We start from the raw sequence: 18,340 nt of genomic DNA, 5'->3' as shown, positions 1-18,340 counted from the left end.
GGCCAACTCATTCTGTTTAATTTGTGAGGAATGGATTAAACAACGAGAACAAAACTAAAAACACTGCAATAATTAGAGGAAATTGTACAGAAGGTCGATACATAGAGTTGTACAGCTCAGAACCAGACCCTTTAGTCCAACTCGTTCACGCAGACCAGAAATCCTAAACTGATCTAAGTCCTATGCCAGCTTTTAGCCCATATCCTTGTAAATGCTTTTTTTGCATAAACACATCTCGATGTCGATTAAATGTTGATATTGTACCAGCCTCTATCACCCCCCCTGACATCTCATTCCAAAATTACACCACCCTCTGCATGAAAAAGTCACCACTTATGTCCCTTTTACATCTTTTCCCTCTCCCCTTAAACCTATGCTCTTTAGTTTCGGATTCACCTACCCTGGGAAAAAGAACTTGGCTATTCACCTTATCCATGCCCCTCATGATTTTATAAACTTCTAAAGATGACCCTAAGCCTCCAACACTTAAGGGAAAATAGCCCCAGCCTATTCAATTTCTCACTCTACTCCAAACTTTGTAAATCTCTTCTGAACTCTCTCCTATCACAGGAAGTCCAAAATTTAGCATAGCTCTCGAAAAGTGGCTGAATCAATGGACAGCTGCAACATGATATCCCAACTCCTGTACTCAATCCACTGACCCATAAAGGCAAGGAGACCAAACACCTTCTTCACTATCCTGTCAATCTGTAACTCCACCTTCAGGAACTATGACTCTATACCCCAAGGTCTGTTTGTTTGGCAACACTCCCCAGCACCCTACCATTAACTGTGTAAATGCTGCTATGATTTACCCAAAATGCAACACCTCACTTTTATCTAAATTAATCTCCATCTGCCACTCCTCAGCCCATCTGATCAAGGTCCCATTGTACTCTGAGATAACCTTCCTCACTGCCCACTACATTTCCTGTTTTGGTGTCATCTGCAAACGAACCATTATTAACCATTCCTCCTATCTGCACATCCAAATCATCTGTTAAAATGACAGAAAGCAGTGGACACAGGTAGTGAGTAACTTAAAGAGATTGATCCTCATCTCCATTCCGCCAGGCTCAGGGGAAGAGATTGCACAGCCCCACGTAGGGAGAGGGTCCTTGTAAATAACACACAGAGTCCGATCGTGGGCCAGAGCCTGTGGGAGGCTGACAGAGTGGTCACAGACAGACATGGACTACATCCCCCAGAATGCAGCCTGTGATCAAAATAAATGACCACATGGAACGGGGCTGTCGTTCCAGGACAGTGGGAATGTGAGCACTGGAATTCTGACCTGGATCAGAGAGCATATTGTTTATTTGCACCAGGTTGGGGTGTGAGACAGCAGTTGGAGAAAGGGGCAGCGTTGCCTGACTCTGGAACCTTCTGACAGCACAGGCCTTGGGGATTAGCCCCATGTGTAACCCCCTCCCCTTGGCCCTAATATAGGATCCCCATTCCCCTTAAATGAGATTGTTCCTCTGGTTATTAATTATTAATTATCTATGACTGATCACCGACAGGATTTCACATTTTTCAACGAATAGCTACTGTTGAGATCAGTGATGACGGCAGCATTAAGACATCGATGAGATTTGGATTTGATGGAAAGGACTTTATCAGTTTAGACCCAGACAGAATGAGATGGATCGCATCCAATCCCATTGCAGTGATAACTAAAGAGAAATGGGATTCTGATGATTCCTGGAACAACTACTGGAAAAGACACCTGGAAGAAGAAGATGTTGAACATTTAAAGAGATATTTGGAGGCTGGAAAGGAATATTTCACAAGGAAAGGTATATATTTCAGTTCTGTTCCATTTTCTGATCTAACCTCACTGATCTATGAAACCGTTCTCCCATTCCATTCAGTGTCTGTCTGTTGTTTGTGTTTTTACCCTTTCCCATCACAGTTCAGCCTGAAGTGTTCATCTCCAGGAGGGAGCCCAATCGTCAGGACAAGCCGCTCACTCTCTCCTGCCTAGTCACTGGGTTTTATCCTGTAGACATCGAGGTGACCTGGCTAAGGAATGGAGAGGTCATGTCTGAGACCCAATCCTCGGGGATACGACCAAACCACAATGGGACCCATCAGATCCAGAAAGAGATTGAGATCAATGCTGGGGATGAGGATCAATACTCCTGTCACATTGACCACAGCAGCCTGACAGAGGCCCAGCTCTATCAGTGGGGTAAGGGACTGGTGTGTGTGTGTGTCTGTGTGTGTGTGTCTGTATGTGCGTGCATCCTGTCTTTTCCACCACTCATTGAGATATCTCTGATCTGTCCCTCATTCCCTTTACCCATTCCTGCTCCATGTCTTTTGCTGCACTTCCCCAACAAAACCCTCCTGACCTCAGGTTGGAAATATTCAATTGATCCTCAGTGCTCACAGCATTTTGGTTTGAAAACTCCAGATTTCCATGAGTGAATTTCTGAGGTAGTGCTTCTTGATTTCCCTCCTAAATGGTTTCAGTCTAATTTGAAGGTGGTTCTCCCTTGTCCCAGGTTCCAGCACCAGATTATTCCTGTCGTGATTGTACCAAGGTCAGCCAGCTGCACCGTGTCAATAGGAGGCCTCTGATTGGGCCGTTAACCTGATCCAATCAGGGAGTCCTGACTGACATTAAAAAAAGGGTGAGTGTCAGAGGTATTGAGGGTCTGGCAGCTGAATCTGAATGAGGTACTACTAACGTCAAGGACGGGTGATGTGTAAATAATGAGTGGCTTGGTGAGTGAATGCTAGCTTCTGTAGGGTTATTTCAGGGGCAATGGGGGTAAAGCATGATCGTGAAGAAACTTGCTCACAACAGGCACCTTTCAGTCAGGGAAGCATTTGTTTGGGAAACTTGACTCATCAATCCTGCGATCAAGGACTGGGCCCAGTTTGTGAAAATAATGCGGCACATTGTCTGGGCAAACGATATTGTGGCAGACGAAAAGCAACAAGTAATTCTCCTGACAGCCTGTGGAGCTGCAGCTTATTCTGTTATTAGGATCCTAGCTTTTCCTGAGGCACGAGATACTAAACCCTTTCAAGAATTAATGGAGATAATTCAGGATTATTATGAGCAAAAGTTTCCTCTAATTCTGGGACACAATTGTTTTTATTTGGCAATTCAAGAACCAGGGGAATCCACATTGCGATTCCTGACTTGGTTAAGAAGACTGACAGAAGCACATGAATTTGGCTGAACCTTTAATGAGATGCATAGAGAATTATATGTGGAATTACTGATGTAACTATGATGTTATTAATGATGTCACTATGTTGCAATTAATTATGTAACTATGCAAAAACACCGACTGGCTGAGTCCCAACAGGACTTCAAGCAGGCTTTATCTTTGGAAAATGCAGCAAGTGGAGCTCATGAGTTGCAGGGCATTCCAATGGAAGTGGATCCCTCGACAATCCAACTTAACTTGGGGAACACCGCCTAAGTGCAGGCAATTGTATAGCCTCACTCAAGACATATCAATCAGAGGGACTTGAGGTTGGCTCACAGCAAAACCCCAAACCAAGCCCTGGCAAATGGTTAGAATTTTCTTCAAGATCGTGGCCATCAAGTCATTGTGGTTTCTGTTGGTACATGGAATTGAGACAGCAAAAGAGCCCGACTGGGCTTAAAGTGAGTGAGATAACTTATAGGCCAGTATCCTGGAGGGTAACCTGAAAAATCCGTCCATATCTGGTTTGGAACAGTTAAATTGCTTCTTAACATCAAAATCAGAACCAACCAATTTAAATGTCTGGTTAACTGGTCATTCTGTTCTGATGGAGGGCGATCCGAGTGCAGCTGGATCAGTGATCACAGAACCAATCTTTAACAAGATTCACTCTGAATTCCAACCCTTAACTTTGCACAAGATCTTGGCCAGACTGAGAACCTAAACTGAGGAAGCTTCAGAGAATAGGGGTACAACTTCAGTTCCGCTCTTTCACGGAAGGCAGCTGGTTCAGTGACCAGTGATTGTGCTAAAAGCTTCAAATCCAAGCTGAATGGGGCGAAATCAGTTGTGAGAGATTCACCCTGAATGGCTCAATATGTTTCAATTAGAAAATGGCTGCTTGAGTGAAATTCAATTTAATTACCTGTAGGTCATCCAGGAAGATCTCGGGGTTATCAGAGGAGCCAGGCCACCTGGCATGTTGACCAGGAATCAATCCCATGATGCTGTAAGGCCTGCCCAGTGCCATTGGCCTTACAGGCAAAAGTCAAGGCAGAAATTAAAAGGCTGGAAAGTGAAGGAATTATCAAACCAGTCCAGTTTGTGGAATAGGCAGCAGTGATTGGAATGGCTCTGAAGCCCAGTGGGTCGGTTTGCCTTTGTGGGGATTTTAAACAAAGTGTAAACTGCTTTTGACAGCAGAATAGATAACCAGCCCCTCAGGATTTGTGCACAACGTTGGTGCAGGATGGGAGTTCTCCTTCACAAAGCTGGACATGAGCCACACTTACTTGCAATTGTGATTAGACCAGGTTCCCAGACATATGCTCCAATTAATATCCATCAGGGATTGTACCAAGATACAAGACTGCCATTTGAGGTATTGTCAGCCTGTTTGATCTTTCAGTGGACAACAGAGAACATCTTGCATGGTCTACCCCAGGTCGCCATTTACTTAGATGGTAAATTAGCCAATAACAGGAAAAACTAATAAGGAGCAGTCAGAGAACTGGATATAGTCCGAAGGTGGTTTTCCAAGGCAGGCATTTGCCTAAGAAGGGAAAAATGTGTATCCCAAATGATCTACTGGGATACAGATTCGAAAACTCTGGGTTACACCTGTTGGAAGATAAAGTGAGGGAGATCAAAGGTGCTCTGGTTCCTACGTCTGTCCAGGAACTTATGTCATACCTTGAGCTGGTAAATTATTTTGGAAAGTTTGTACATAACCTGGCCTCCGTCCTGGCAACGTAACATCAACTCGTGACAGAAAGGATCAGCCTGGGAAATGGTTGCAAACATAAGACCGAGCTTTCAATGAAGGAACGATACAACTGTCATTCTCGAAGGATTGGCACTGTATGATCCCAAGAAAGATCTAGTATTGACATGTGATGTCTTCCCGCACAGCATTGGAGTTGTATTAGCTCATGGTGACTCAGTGGAGAGGAACATCCAAGAGCATATACATCCAGGACTTTGGCCAAAGCAGCACGTAAATACACCTAGATACAGAAGGAAGGATTGATGGTCATATTTGGAGTCAGGACATTCCACCAATACCTTTATGAATTAAAATTTGTGATAATCATGGACTACTTGGTGTGCTTAAAGAGGACAAGGCAGAGCCACCCTGTAATTTTGGGCCAATCGCAAGCCAGAACACCACCTGGGAGGCTGAGTAGCGAATGTGGATGCATTGAACTGCCTACCATTAGCAAATACACCACTGGGTAGCACCCCCAATGGAAAAGTCTATAATGGTATTAAACTTTCTGGACAAGCTCCTAATCAGAGCTGACTATCAGGCTTTGGATACAGAAAGATCCAATCCCTTCAAAACGGAAATAACTTGTATTTATGAGGGAAACCAAAAGGCAGTTGATATCCTTTGAATTGAAAAATTTTTGGACCCAGAGATACCAGCTCACGGCAGAGGATGGAATATTGTTAGAACTTGTTAGAGAAAGTGTGATTATCCTGAGTAAAGGCCGCTGCCAAACTCTAGCTGAACTCCACCAGGGATCTCTAAAATGAAATGCGCGGGGAGACATCGCATGTCAACACTAGATCTTCCTTGGGATCACAGAGTGCCAATCCTTAGACACTGACAGTTGTTTCATTACTTCATTGAAATCTCGGGCTTATGTTTGCAAGCAAGTTAAAGTGGTCAGCTGTAGTGCATCTTTACAGCATTTCAGAGAACATCTCTGACACACACACACACACTAAACAAACAACCCCACCACCCTGTGGCGGAACACTTTAACTCCCCCTCTCACTCTACCAAGGTCATGCAAGTCTCTGGGCCTCCTCCACCACAAAACCCTAACCACCCGATGCCTGGAGGAAGAACGCCTCATCTTCAACCACAGAGGATCTTTGTGGATTTCACCAGTTTCCTCATTTTCCCTCCCCACACCTTAATCCCAGAAGCAACCTTCCAACTCAGCACCGCCCTCTTGAACTGTCCCACCTATCCATCTTCCTTCCCACCTATCTGCTCCACCCTCCTCTATCATCTTTGCCCCCACCTTCATCTACCTATTGCATTCCCAGCTTCCTCCCCCTCACCCAATCTCCCCTCCCATTTATCTTGGGCCACAAGCCTCATTCCTGATGAAGAGCTTACGCTCGAAACGTTTATTCTCCTGCACCTCAGATGCTGCCTGACTGGCTGTGCTTTTCCAGTGCCACATTCTTCGACCCTGACCAATGAAGGCAAGATGCCATACGCCTTCTTTACCACCCTCTCTACTTGGGTGGTCACTTTCAGGGAGCTATAGACTTGAACCTCAAGATTCTTCTGTCTATCAATGCTGTTCAGAGTCCTGCCATTAACTGTATCCTTTTCCTTAACGTGTGATGTCCCAAAGCACAGCACCTCACAATTACCTGGATTAAACTCCATCTACCATTTTCCCGCCCATATCTGCAACTGATTTATATAAATGATGAAAAACAATGGAGCCAGCACTGATCCTTGTGGCACACCACTGGTCACAGGCTTCCGGTCCAAAAAGCAACCCTCTTGGACCAACCTTTGTTTCCCACCTTGAAGCCAAGTTTTATATTCAGTTAGCTAGCTTCCTCTGGGTCCCAAGTGATCTAACCTGACTAACCAGTCTACATGCAAAACTTGGTCAAACACTTTGCTGAAGTCCACATGGACAACATCTACCCCTCTACCTTCACCAATCTTCTTTGTTACCTCTTCAAAAACTCAGTCAAGTTACAGAGACACAATTTCCCATGCACAAAGCCATGTTGACTATCCCTAATCAGTCCTTGCTTTCCAAATGCATGTAAGTCCTATTCCTCAGAATCTCCTCCAACTATGTACCCACCATTAACGTATGGCTTATTGGTTTATAGTTCCCTAGCTTTTCATAACAGCCTTTCTTAAATAGTGGCACCACATTAGCTACCCTCCCGTCTTCTGGCACCTCTCCCTTGGCTATTGATGATTCAAACAACTGAGCTAGGTATGCAGCAATCTCTTCCCTAGCTTCCCACAGAATTCTGGGTAACGCCTGATCAGGTCCTGGGGATTTATCTACCATTATACATTTTAATCTTCAGTACCTCCTCTTCTGTAATGTGCACTGTTTTCAAGACATCACTATTTATTTTCCCAAGTTCCCTTGCTTCCATGCCCTTCTCCACGATACGCACTGACACAAAATATGTGATTAGTATCTGACTAATCTCTTATGATTCCACACATAGACAGCCACATTAATCTTTAAGGTGCACTATTCTCTAACTATTTACTCTTTTGCCAAAACGTACTTTTAGAGTCTCTTTGGATTCTCCTTAATTGCATTTGCTAAAGCTGTCTCATGTCCCCTTTTTGTCCTCCTGATTTCCCTCTTAAGGATACTCCAACTGCCCTTATACATTTCTTGGGATTTACCCAATCCCTGCTGTCTATACCTGTCTATGCCTCTTTCTTTTTCTTGACCAGAACCTCAATTTCTCAAGTCTTCCAGCATTCCCTACATCTACCAGCCTTGTCCTTCTATTATCATGCCGTGGTCAAACCCCTCTGTTACGTAAAAAGAATAACAATTTATTTTCCTAACTCTAATAGTGAACATTAAACCAAAAAAATTCACATGTCCATATCCCTCCTCCCCGCCCCCCCGCTTCTCTTAATTTCTTCCGATCTGACCCCAACTCTACAAAAAAAAGCTATTCCAATAACACACTTATTAAACATTACATTAACTTAATCTCAAGACCACTTACTCTCTATCTTCTTCGGTGTCTTCAGTCTTCCCTCTGCTGATCTCCCTGGGGTTGTCTTCTTTCTTTGTTACTGCGAGGATGTTTCACATGCAAAGGTACCTTTGATAGAGACTGTTTCTAATTTCTTTGAGAGCAGGATGTCAGATGGGCAGTTGCTCCGCGGATTGATGGCAGTTGCTTTCTGATAAATTTTCAAAACTCCCATGTTTTATAGCTTCCATGACACACTAAATTCTTATAATTTGACTGGTTTCCAGGTGTCAAAACAATAAACTCAAACTCAATTGGGTTTTTAGTATCCTCGGCACAATTTAAACTGATCAGTTAAATTCGAGTTGTTGTCAAAACAGCAAGCAAACCTCAGGGTAGACAGGCAGGAGGCTGGAAGAACACAGCAGGCCAGGCAGCATCAGGAGGTGGAGAAACCAACATTTCAGGTGTAACCCTTCTTCAGGTCGGGGGCTGGGTGCAAGGGGAGCTGCAGGTAACTATTTAACAGCCAGTTGCTGCATGTATCTATTTTGGAACAGCTCATCTCCCAGTCTTTCCATCCAGGCAGCTGAGCCTGCACTTCACGTTTACTTCAAACTTCAGAAAACACTTTCTATTTTAAAGTGAACAGACAGGCTTTTGACTTTGTAACACTTCACACTAACAGGAACATACTGTCTCTGGACCCTCATTATCTTTAAAGGCCTCCCACTTCCCATTCATCCCTTTACCTGCAAATAGCCTCCCTCCAATCACCTTTTGCAAGTTCCTGTCTGATACTGTCCAAATTAGCCTTACTCCAATTTAGAACTTTAACTTTTTGATCAGTTCTATCCTTTTCCATCACTACTTTAAAACTAATAGAATTATGATCACTTGCACCACAATGCTCCCCCCCGGACACCTCATTCACTTGCCCTACAATTTTTCCCAACAGAAGTTCAAGTATTACTCCTTCTCCAGTTGGTACATCCACATATTGAAGAAGAATGTTTTCTTGGACATACTTAACAACTTTCTTCCAATCCAAGTCTTTCACACAATGACAGCCCTAGTCTATGTTTGGAAATTAAAGTCTACTGTTACCATCCGAATATTCTTACAGATATGAGATCTCCTTACACATTTGGTTTTCAATTTCCTGCTGCCTACTGGGGGCTATAATTCAATCTCAACCAGCTGATCATCTCCTCCTTATTTCTCAGTTCCACCCATATAACTTCACTGGTCAATCTCCCAATATATGCCTCCCTAAGTACAGCTGTAATGCTATCCTGAACCAAAATCTTGTCCTCCTCTCTTGCCCTCCCCCCCTTTCTATCCTTCCTGCAGCATCTATACCTTGGAACATTGAGATACCAGTCCAGTCCATCTCTGAGCTATGTCTCTGTAATAGCGGTGATAGCCTAGTCCCATGTTCCCAACCATGCCCTAAGTTCATCTGCCTTACCTGACAGACCCCTTACATTGAAGTAAATGCAGTTTATCATTCTGACCTTGGTCACTGCCAAGCTCTTGCCTGTTTTGACTATTTGAGCTGTTCCCCTTACCTGCTGTACCAGCCTCAGCCCTTTCTCTTTACTCACTGTTACTTTGGTTTGAGCCATCCCCTTACTAGTTTAAAGCCTCTGCAGTAGCACGATAAAGCCTCCCAGGTAGCACAAGTAACAGACCACAATTTACAAACCAGAAATTTTGTAATGTTTTTAAAATGGGATGAGATTCTTCAGGTAAGGACAGCTTCATACCACCCAACATTGAATGGCCTGGCAGAAAAAGCAGTCCAAACTTTAAAGGCTGGCTTGAAAAACAGACTACCCTCTTGATAGCTACCAAGGTATCATGGTTCTTATTTGATTATGGGATTACCCCACATGCAACAGCAGAGTTGGGACCGGCAGAGTTGCTAATGGGTAGAAGACTCTCCACCAGGTTGAATCTGATCTTCCCAGACCTGTGGGAGTCGGGTGTAATGGCCTCAGGAACACCAATGCTGGACACAAGTCTCCATCAAACAAGAGAAACTGTTTGATGCAGGGAATTAAGGATCAGACCAGACTCCTGCAATATATTTTAAGAAGGCAGCCTGGAGCCTAACTTTATCTTATTTTAAAGGCAAATGTAAAGTGCTGTGTTCCAGATGCAATTCGATTGGTCACACTACACAGCTTTAGGCAAAACACACTTTATCGATCACTAGAGCTAAAATATAACTAAAGAAAGTGGAATTTAGAATACCACAAATCTCAGAAAAATTAACAAATCAATAGATACAGTACCGATTACTAATTAATGATTCAATGTAGTAACATCCCATAAACACACCCCTTGGCAAAGTTCAGAAAATAGATTTGTCTCACAGGTAACTGCAGCAAGCCAGAAGGAAAATCTTCAAGAGAAAGCTCAGAGAGAGGAGCAGCAAGGGGACATTTACTGTCATTCCAAGCCTGTTGAGACTCCAACAGTAACTGATGCTGAATCACAAAGCTAAAAAACTACAAACTAGAAATCTAGGTCCGAGAGCTGGCCACACCCATCTAGGCTGCTTCTATTGTTCCTGCTTTAAAAAACCCAAGGCCACATAAGCCAGTCACTTCACTGGCTTTCCAACCAGACAACTCGACACCTCTGCCTTACAACCTCTCTTTAAAAAGAAACAGGACAAAATAACCTCTCAAAGTCGCAGTATCATCACAGTAAGGGGAGGAGTTTTGGTGTAAGAATGATGGAAATGGCCCTATATGGGAAAGAGGCATGCTCCATGTGAGATCAGGACCAGTGATATGGAAAGGTCAGGCAGGTGCGATGGTCCTGAACCAGCGCAAGGTCCATTTGAAAATTGTAAATTTGTAAACAATGCAGGAGCAAAACGTACACTGCCCCTTTGAGCAGTCAGAAAGGCTGCCAGAGCCCATGGGTTCCCTATCTCTGTCAAGCATTGTTGAGAGTTTAGAATCTGAGATGGACATGATGGAAGGAGCCAACTCAATGCCTTTGCCACTGGAAGAAGAAAATAAAATCCTGCCAAGGCACTCCTGGCACAAGAGGCGAGCTCCTATGCATTCGATGCTGGCATTATTATCTGCTAAACACGGAAGAAGCTGTCCCAGTGTTAAAACGCCCCAGGATGCTCTCCAAGGAAAATGGCTGGCCTATGTTCTCGGACTCAGAGGGGGAGGGAAGTTGTGATGTAACAAGGCTAGCCAGCAGGACCTCAGAGAATATGAGTTCCCTGATTGATCCAGCCCCAATCAAGGAGCTCTGGCTGACAAATAAAAAGGGAAGTGTCAGAGATGATGACACTCTGCTACCTGACTCTGAAAGAGTCAATCCTAAAGTCAAGGACTGTTCATATACAAATAAAAGGTGACTTGGTGAAGGATACCATCCTCTGTGTAGTTATGACATCGATCCCATCAATGAGATCTGGAGTGCAAAATTTATTGAACCAAGTCCATCAATTCCCAATGGGTGGGTTAAACTAAACTGTCCCCAACCAACACAGACCAAGGATGGATCCAGGAACAGAGATAATCCTGATATTATTCCAATGTGTTTCAGAAATCCCAGAAAACAGTGTGGTACGTTCCCATCTTCTACTTTTGATTGGATTAATCGCTGCAATGGCTACAATATTTGGAATAATCATCTGGAAAAGGCCCTGGAGAGGTAAGATTCAGAGAGTGGGGAATGTAGAACTGAGGGGACTGGGTGAGTGTGGGGGAGTCTCCAGTACTGGGAGTACAGGGCACTGTGGGGAATGGAACTGAATAAACCCCCCCACACACAGATACACACGTATAAACACATCTTGTTCCCTGTTTGATCGTCCTTTGTGTGATTGGACCCGACCAGACACTTCACACACACTTACATCCTCACTGACTGAATATCAATGGGATGGGAGAGATCTCCAGAATCCCCATAAGGTGTAAGGATGGAGGGAGTGTGGGAATGAGGATTTCTGACACAATCTCCATTTCCTCACACTTGTTGTGTTCTCATTCTCTGAGAATGGATTATTCCCCATCCTAATGGACATTTATTTTGTTTCTGCAGGTTCACCGAGTGGGACCTACACAACAGCTCCCAGTAAGTGACTGAGGGGACAGAGTGTTGGGAATGATGGGAGAGGGATTGGAAGGTGTAGTGTTACATTCTCCTGAATGGGAGTTCTTCATGACTCTCTTATCCTTCATGACCCTCTCATCCCTCTCTTCCCCAACTCCATACCCCCACAACCTCTCCTTCCAATCCTCACCCTCTATTTTCTCATTCCCTACTCTCTCTCCCTCCACTCCTTCACCCTTAATTCCTTCTGCACTGTGCTATGTGAATGTGGTTAGGCAGTGCTGAGGGTGATTGAATCCTGGGTCCAATGAGTGAAAGAGAATATTTCAGAGTATGTAACTTTATATTTCATTCCATTTCAAACATTCTTTTTTATTTTCTCAGCTTTGAACGTATCTATTCCAGCTTCTTCATAATTTCGTCAATGATATGTCAATTTCTGTCTGTAGACTTATTTGGAAATTCTTCACTCTCCTCCTGACCCTGTCCCACCCTCCCAGTCACTGTTAAACCCTGTCAGACTCATTTCACTCCCATCCTGACCCTGTCCTACCCTCCCAGTCACTGTTAAACCCTGTCAGACTCATTTCACTCCCATCCTGACCCTGTCCTACCCTCCCAGTCACTGTTAAACCCTGTCAGACTCATTTCACTCCCATCCTGACCCTGTCCTACCCTCCCAGTCACTGTTAAACCCTGTCAGACTCATTTCACTCCCATCCTGACCCTGTCCTACCCTCCCAGTCACTGTTAAACCCTGTCAGAGTCATTTCACTCCCATCCTGGCCCTGTCTCACTCTCCCAGATACCATTACAACCTGCCAGTCCAAGTTCACTCCCCTCCTGACCCACCCTCCCAGACACTGTTAAACCCTGTCAGACTAATTTCACTCCTCTCCCCATCCTGAAGAGATTGCCTTGTGTCTGTCCATTTCTGACCTTGTGGGTTTCCTGAGCTCCACTACAGGTCATTCCCGGAGCTTCATTTAGGAATAATGGGATCCTCCTGTTCCAGTGTGAACATGGACATCACCGTCCATCCTTCCATATCACAGCAGACACACAGAATTACAGCTCATTGCTCACACCCAGTTGATTCAGGATTGAGATTGACTTTTCCTGAAAATGTGTTTCCACAGATTGAGCAGTGGATCCCAGATCCGCACGTTTGGATCCTGATTCTGCAAGTGAGACCTTCTCAAGTCGTGTTTCCATCCCGTCTCAGAAATGTGAGCAGTGTCACCGTCAGAGGGATCTTCATGGATGGTTCCTCCCTCACACTTTCTCATCTTCACTGTCTTCAGTGGGTCAGTGATTGACCTGAAATGTAGCAATGTCCTGAACTCCCTCTGAGCGAGTTTTTGTATTGTCGGACGTGAATCATTTCTGCACTTTATGCAACGAAATTTTAACTTTTATGTTAAAGTCTCTCTGAATTTTGTAACTGTCTTATTGTTATATTGATATCTCTCTCACTATTTAACTTCTACTCTTCCATTTTTATTCTCATCTATTTTATGCTGAACTGATCTATTTTGCACTTTACGTAAACAGCGTGATCAAATGTGAACTTTTATGTAAACTTCTTTTATTTTATTTGTTCACAATCATGTATTTATGGCAGCAAACATCTGTCATTATTTATCATCAACAATGAACTGCAGATACTGATCATTGCAGTTGCCAATCAATAAATTATTGTTGATCATTGATTTGTCTGAATTCATTAATGATTTCACAGGAAAGGGTTAATTCATTCACTCTGCAGATTGTGGATATTGGAATCAGCAGTGTTTGAGCTTCAGTTCAGTGTGAACTGGGAAGGGGTTATGACCATGCAACTCCCCAGGAAGCCTTCCCCAAACCAAGCAGGATGTACACAGTAAAAACCGACAGAACTGTACATGCTGTAAATCAGAGCTGAAAATGTGTTGCTGGAAAAGCGCAGCAGGTCAGGCAGCATCCAAGGAGCAGGAGAATCGATGTTTCGGGCATGAGCCCTTCCTCCATGATGTAAATCAGAAACAACAATGGAAATGGCTGGAAAAGCTCAGCAAGTCTGACAGCATCTGTGCAGAGAAATCAGTTACCATTTTGGGTCTGGTGACCCTTCCTCAGAACTGTTCTGATTTCTTTGATTTCTCTTCACAGATGCAGCCAGACCTGCTGAGCTTTTCCAGCAATCTCTGTTTTTGTTCAGGATGTACAAAGTGATGTTTATTTAATATGTGTGTTTCAGAGTTGGATGGTTGATAATGTCTGGGAGTGTTCATTCCCCGGGGGTCACGAGTGTCCTTTTGGAAGGATCTGAATGAGTGTGAAGAGAGGGCCAGGCAGCTGCTGGGAGTCAGGAATACTTCACTGACTGGTGACCCAGCAGCTATTGGAGGGAGGAAAGGGCAGGCTCACCAGCTGAATGTTTCACCCGGGGCTTAGCACACAAGCTTCTGGGCTGGGACAGATGGAGAGGAACCTTCATTGTCAATGTTTCCTTCTGACAGATGCTGCCTTTGGACACACTGCCTGGAGGGGGAGGGGGGGAGGGGGGAGTCAGTGACAGCAGCTGAGGCTCTGTCTCGCTCCCCTCTGTGAACCGGGTCTTGGTGCCACCTCCAGGTCCCCTGTCCACTCCTCAGCTGCTGTCACAACACACATAGAGACACACACACACAGACACATACTCAGCAACACAGACACACACTCATACACCGAGAGACTCATACAATGCTAACATCTGTCAGAAAAAAACATTGACAACAAATACTCCCACCTCAGTGAGTGATGTTTGTGTCATGCAGTGGTTTTTGAGTTTTATTGGTGAAACTCTAAGAAAAACATAAGTGGTCGTGTGATGATGACAAGTCAGTGTTTACAATATAAAATTTGCATTTCACAAATGATATCTCTTTTTATCTAAAATACGTTAAATGTGTCAACTACCATTTGCAGTTAAAACTTAATTACTAGATACAGTTCACAAAAAAAATTCATCAACAAAACTGTTCCTTGCAGTCTGTCCCACTTTCCCCTGAAACCTTCCCACCTGGTGTGGGCACAAGTTGGTGATCTTGGTTGTTTGAGCGAAAGTTGCTTCTTGTTCCTGCCCCAGTACCACTGGCCCTCCTCAGGAGTGAGCTTGTACATTGGTTCACAGTCTCATGACAAATTAGACAAGAACTTTCCTGTGTGGTTTATGTGACCAACACAACACTGCACACTTCTCACATCTGTTCATCCCCATGTCTTTGTTACAGCTCTCACTTGTCAGGATCAGGGTGAAATCCTCTCACTAACGAACATTTCCTGAGCACTCGACTTCAGTTTTCTTCACCTTTTTCTTTTTCAGCTTCCACTTCATCTGTCAGGACCCCTCCGCAGTCACATTACATTTTAATCAGAGTCTGTGCAATGGCTTCTTTCAGTGTCTTTCCACATCTGTATATGAGAAGCTAATCCACAATAATATCCACTGTCAGAAGATCCCTGATGTTCTCATGCTGTCTGCTTTGATGCTGTTCTGGAACAATCATTGAAACCCTTTGGATCTATGCAGCCTCTCAGATTTCCAGGAGTTTTTTCCCCATGGCTACGATGCTGCAAATGCATTCTGTAGGAGTTGACCCTTTCTTGATAACTCCCTTTTTTTCCCAGCTCGACTATCTTTCCTTTCAGGTTGGACACGAGGGCAGCTGGATCTCTCCTCAGCAAATGCTGCACTGGTCTCACACTCTCATCCTCTTTGAGATGATATGTGTTGCCAATCTAAGCTTTAGACTTGCTTCAGCTGGGATGAATGGATTGTTACTCAATGTCTACGATCTGGATCTGCTGGTCTTTATTGTTTCTCAGCTTCATTTGTCCTCTTGGGAAGAGTGATGTTTCATTAGATGTTCTCAAATTTACCTTTGACGGATTCATTTTCAGGTCATAAATAGAGCCACTTCACACGTGTCTGTGAAGATTATGATGTTGCATGAATCATTAGCGCCTGTCTGACAGTTCACATTCACCTGATGCCCTCCTTCTGCAGTCATCATTCTAACAATAACAAACCATTTGTTACCTTGAGACCCAGTGATGCTGACAGGTTATATGGTTTAGAATGACCCGTTTAGAATCACCATCTGACATGTCTCCAGCAATAATCAGTTTGGGCCTGCTTTTCCTCTTTTGAGCTGAAGACTCGTGTTTAAATTGAATCAGATTCTTGCGTATAGACCACAAATTCCCAACACTTGATGTCCTTCCTTTTCTTTGCTATGTTGTCCTCTACAACATTTACATCCTGTCCACTGGGCTTGATGTTTCTGCTGGCCCTTCAGCAAATATTTCTTCTTGTTTTTCCCATTATGCTGTTCTTGTTTACCGGGACAGAGTCTCAGCATAATGCAAAACCTTGTCTTTGTCCGCTAATCCTCTCCAGCTTTGATTGACAACCTCAGAGCTTCTGCACATGGCAATAGATTTCTCGAGCAAGTTTTTCCTCTCTCAGAAGCTGCGCTGTCATGGTGGGACCTCTCAAAAGACATTCTTATCTCCAACAAGACTAGCTTTCAGTTATCCAGACTCTGAGATTCCAGCCAGCCACCTCAATGCCATCACCGTACTGATCCATATTCTTTGTCTCCTTCAGAGATCTGATGTCCAGCACAGCTCCGTTCTGTATAATCAGTCATGGAGTGCTCAAAGAATAGCTTCAAGGCTTTCAAAATGTCTCCAGCCTGATATTTCTGTCCCCAGTGAGGTCTAGAATGTAGTCCAGCTTGTAGCTGTAGCTTGGACCTGATGGGATGCATCCCAGCGTATTCAAGGAAGTAACAAGAGATAGTGGATGCACAGAATCTTCTGGAAATTATTCGATTCTGGAAAAATCCCAGAAGATTAGAAAACTGCCACTTTTATTTAAAAAAAATGAAACAAAAATGATAGCTTTTGGCTGGTCAGTTTGATGCCTGTTATTGGGAAAATGAATCTAGAAATAAACAGCATGACCAAGCAGAATCAGCATGGCATTGTGAAGGGGAAATCCTGCCTGAAAAATAAATAGAAATCTTTGAGGAAGGAACAAGCAAGATAGATACAGTGGAAGCAGTGGGTGAAATGTCTGGATTTTTGATAATGGCCCACATGAGGCTACTCAATAAGATAAGAGCCCATGATGGTGGAGGTATTTTATTAGCATTGATAGAGGATTAGCAAAGGAATTAAAGAGAGAGAGTTCCAATAAAGGCAGCGTTTTCACAATAGCAGCCTGTAACTACTGCCACAGGGATCAGTGTTGGGGCCATAACTATTTACAAAAGATACTAATGACATGGAAGAGAAAAGTGAATGTAATACAGTCTGGTTTGAGGATGATACAAAAAGATGTGGGATGGCAAGTGATGAAGATGACATGAAGTGTCTGCAGAGGGATATAAAGAGGTTGACTGACATGGCCAACACTTAGCAGATGGAATGTAATGTGGGAAAATGTAGGTTTTGCACTTTCTCAGGACAAACTCAGGGACTGAATATCATTCAAATGGAGAAAGCCACAGGAAAGAGGGATTTCAGGGTCTTCACCCCAGAATCACAAAAAGCTGGTGTTCAGGTTCAGCCGGAAGGCAAATGGAATGTTGGCCTTGACTTCAAAAGGATGGAGTGTAAAAGTAAGGAGGTTTTGTAAAAACTGTAGATTGGGCGCTGGTCAGATCCAGTGGGAAGACGGTGAACAGGCTTTGGCCCTTTATCTAAGGAAGGATATCCTGGTAGTGAGGGCAGTCTGAAGAAGGTTCACTCGGCTGGTCCCAGATATGGAGGTTCAGTCTGACGGGGAGAGCTTGAGTAGATTAGCCTGCACTCATTGGAACATAGAAACATGAGAGGTGGCCTTTCCCCAGAGGAGGGGAGTCCAAAACTAGAGGATAGAGGTATAAGAGGGGAAAGATTTAAAGGGACCTGAGGGGCCAGTTTTTCACACAAGGGGTGGAGGGTATATGGAACCAGCTGCCAGAGGATGTGGTAGAGGTGAGTACAATTACAATATTCAAAAGACATTTGGACAGGTACATTGACAGGAAAGGTCGAGGGGAATACAGGACAAACACAGACAAATGGGATTAATCTAGGAAACCTGGTGGTGGGCATGGACGAGTTGGGCTGAAGGGTCTGTTTCCATGCTGTATGTTTCTACAACTCTCTCTGACTCTAAGCCCTTTTAAAAAATTTTATTTCAAAAATATACTTTATTCATAAAATATTTTGATAATCTGTACAATTGGTTGCCATACATACGTAAACATTTTCCCGAAGGGTCTCAAGGACACTACGTGCTGACCACTTCCTAATGGACTTGTGGTCAAACGTGTTTTTCT

General features: G+C 43.9%; 1 protein-coding gene across 3 annotated transcripts in view; it reads left to right on the top strand.

Moving 5' to 3' along the window:
• The window catches only part of LOC148140899 (class I histocompatibility antigen, F10 alpha chain-like), a 33,426-nt gene extending 19,730 nt beyond the window's left edge, over window positions 1–13,696 (top strand). For 2 of the 3 annotated variants that reach the window (XM_087979677.1, XM_087979679.1), the window contains 5 exons: window positions 1,524–1,799; window positions 1,916–2,194; window positions 11,475–11,582; window positions 11,973–12,005; window positions 13,124–13,696. In XM_087979677.1, coding sequence (XP_087835803.1) covers window positions 1,524–1,799; window positions 1,916–2,194; window positions 11,475–11,582; window positions 11,973–12,005; window positions 13,124–13,128 — 701 coding nt within the window. In that variant the 3' untranslated portion in view covers window positions 13,129–13,696. Of the gene's footprint in view, window positions 1–1,523; window positions 1,800–1,915; window positions 2,195–11,474; window positions 11,583–11,972; window positions 12,014–13,123 lie in introns of those variants that run through there. The other variant, XM_087979678.1, reaches the window with a different exon arrangement.
• The last annotated feature ends 4,644 nt before the right edge of the window (window positions 13,697–18,340 follow it).

This window comes from Chiloscyllium plagiosum, unplaced genomic scaffold (genome assembly GCF_037043375.1).
Source record: "Chiloscyllium plagiosum isolate Xiang-an unplaced genomic scaffold, Cpla_swu_hap1 HiC_scaffold_35, whole genome shotgun sequence".
NCBI lineage: Eukaryota > Metazoa > Chordata > Chondrichthyes > Orectolobiformes > Hemiscylliidae > Chiloscyllium > Chiloscyllium plagiosum.
Note: the sequence above shows the minus strand (reverse complement) of the source record. Positions and strands in the feature narration are given on the sequence as shown.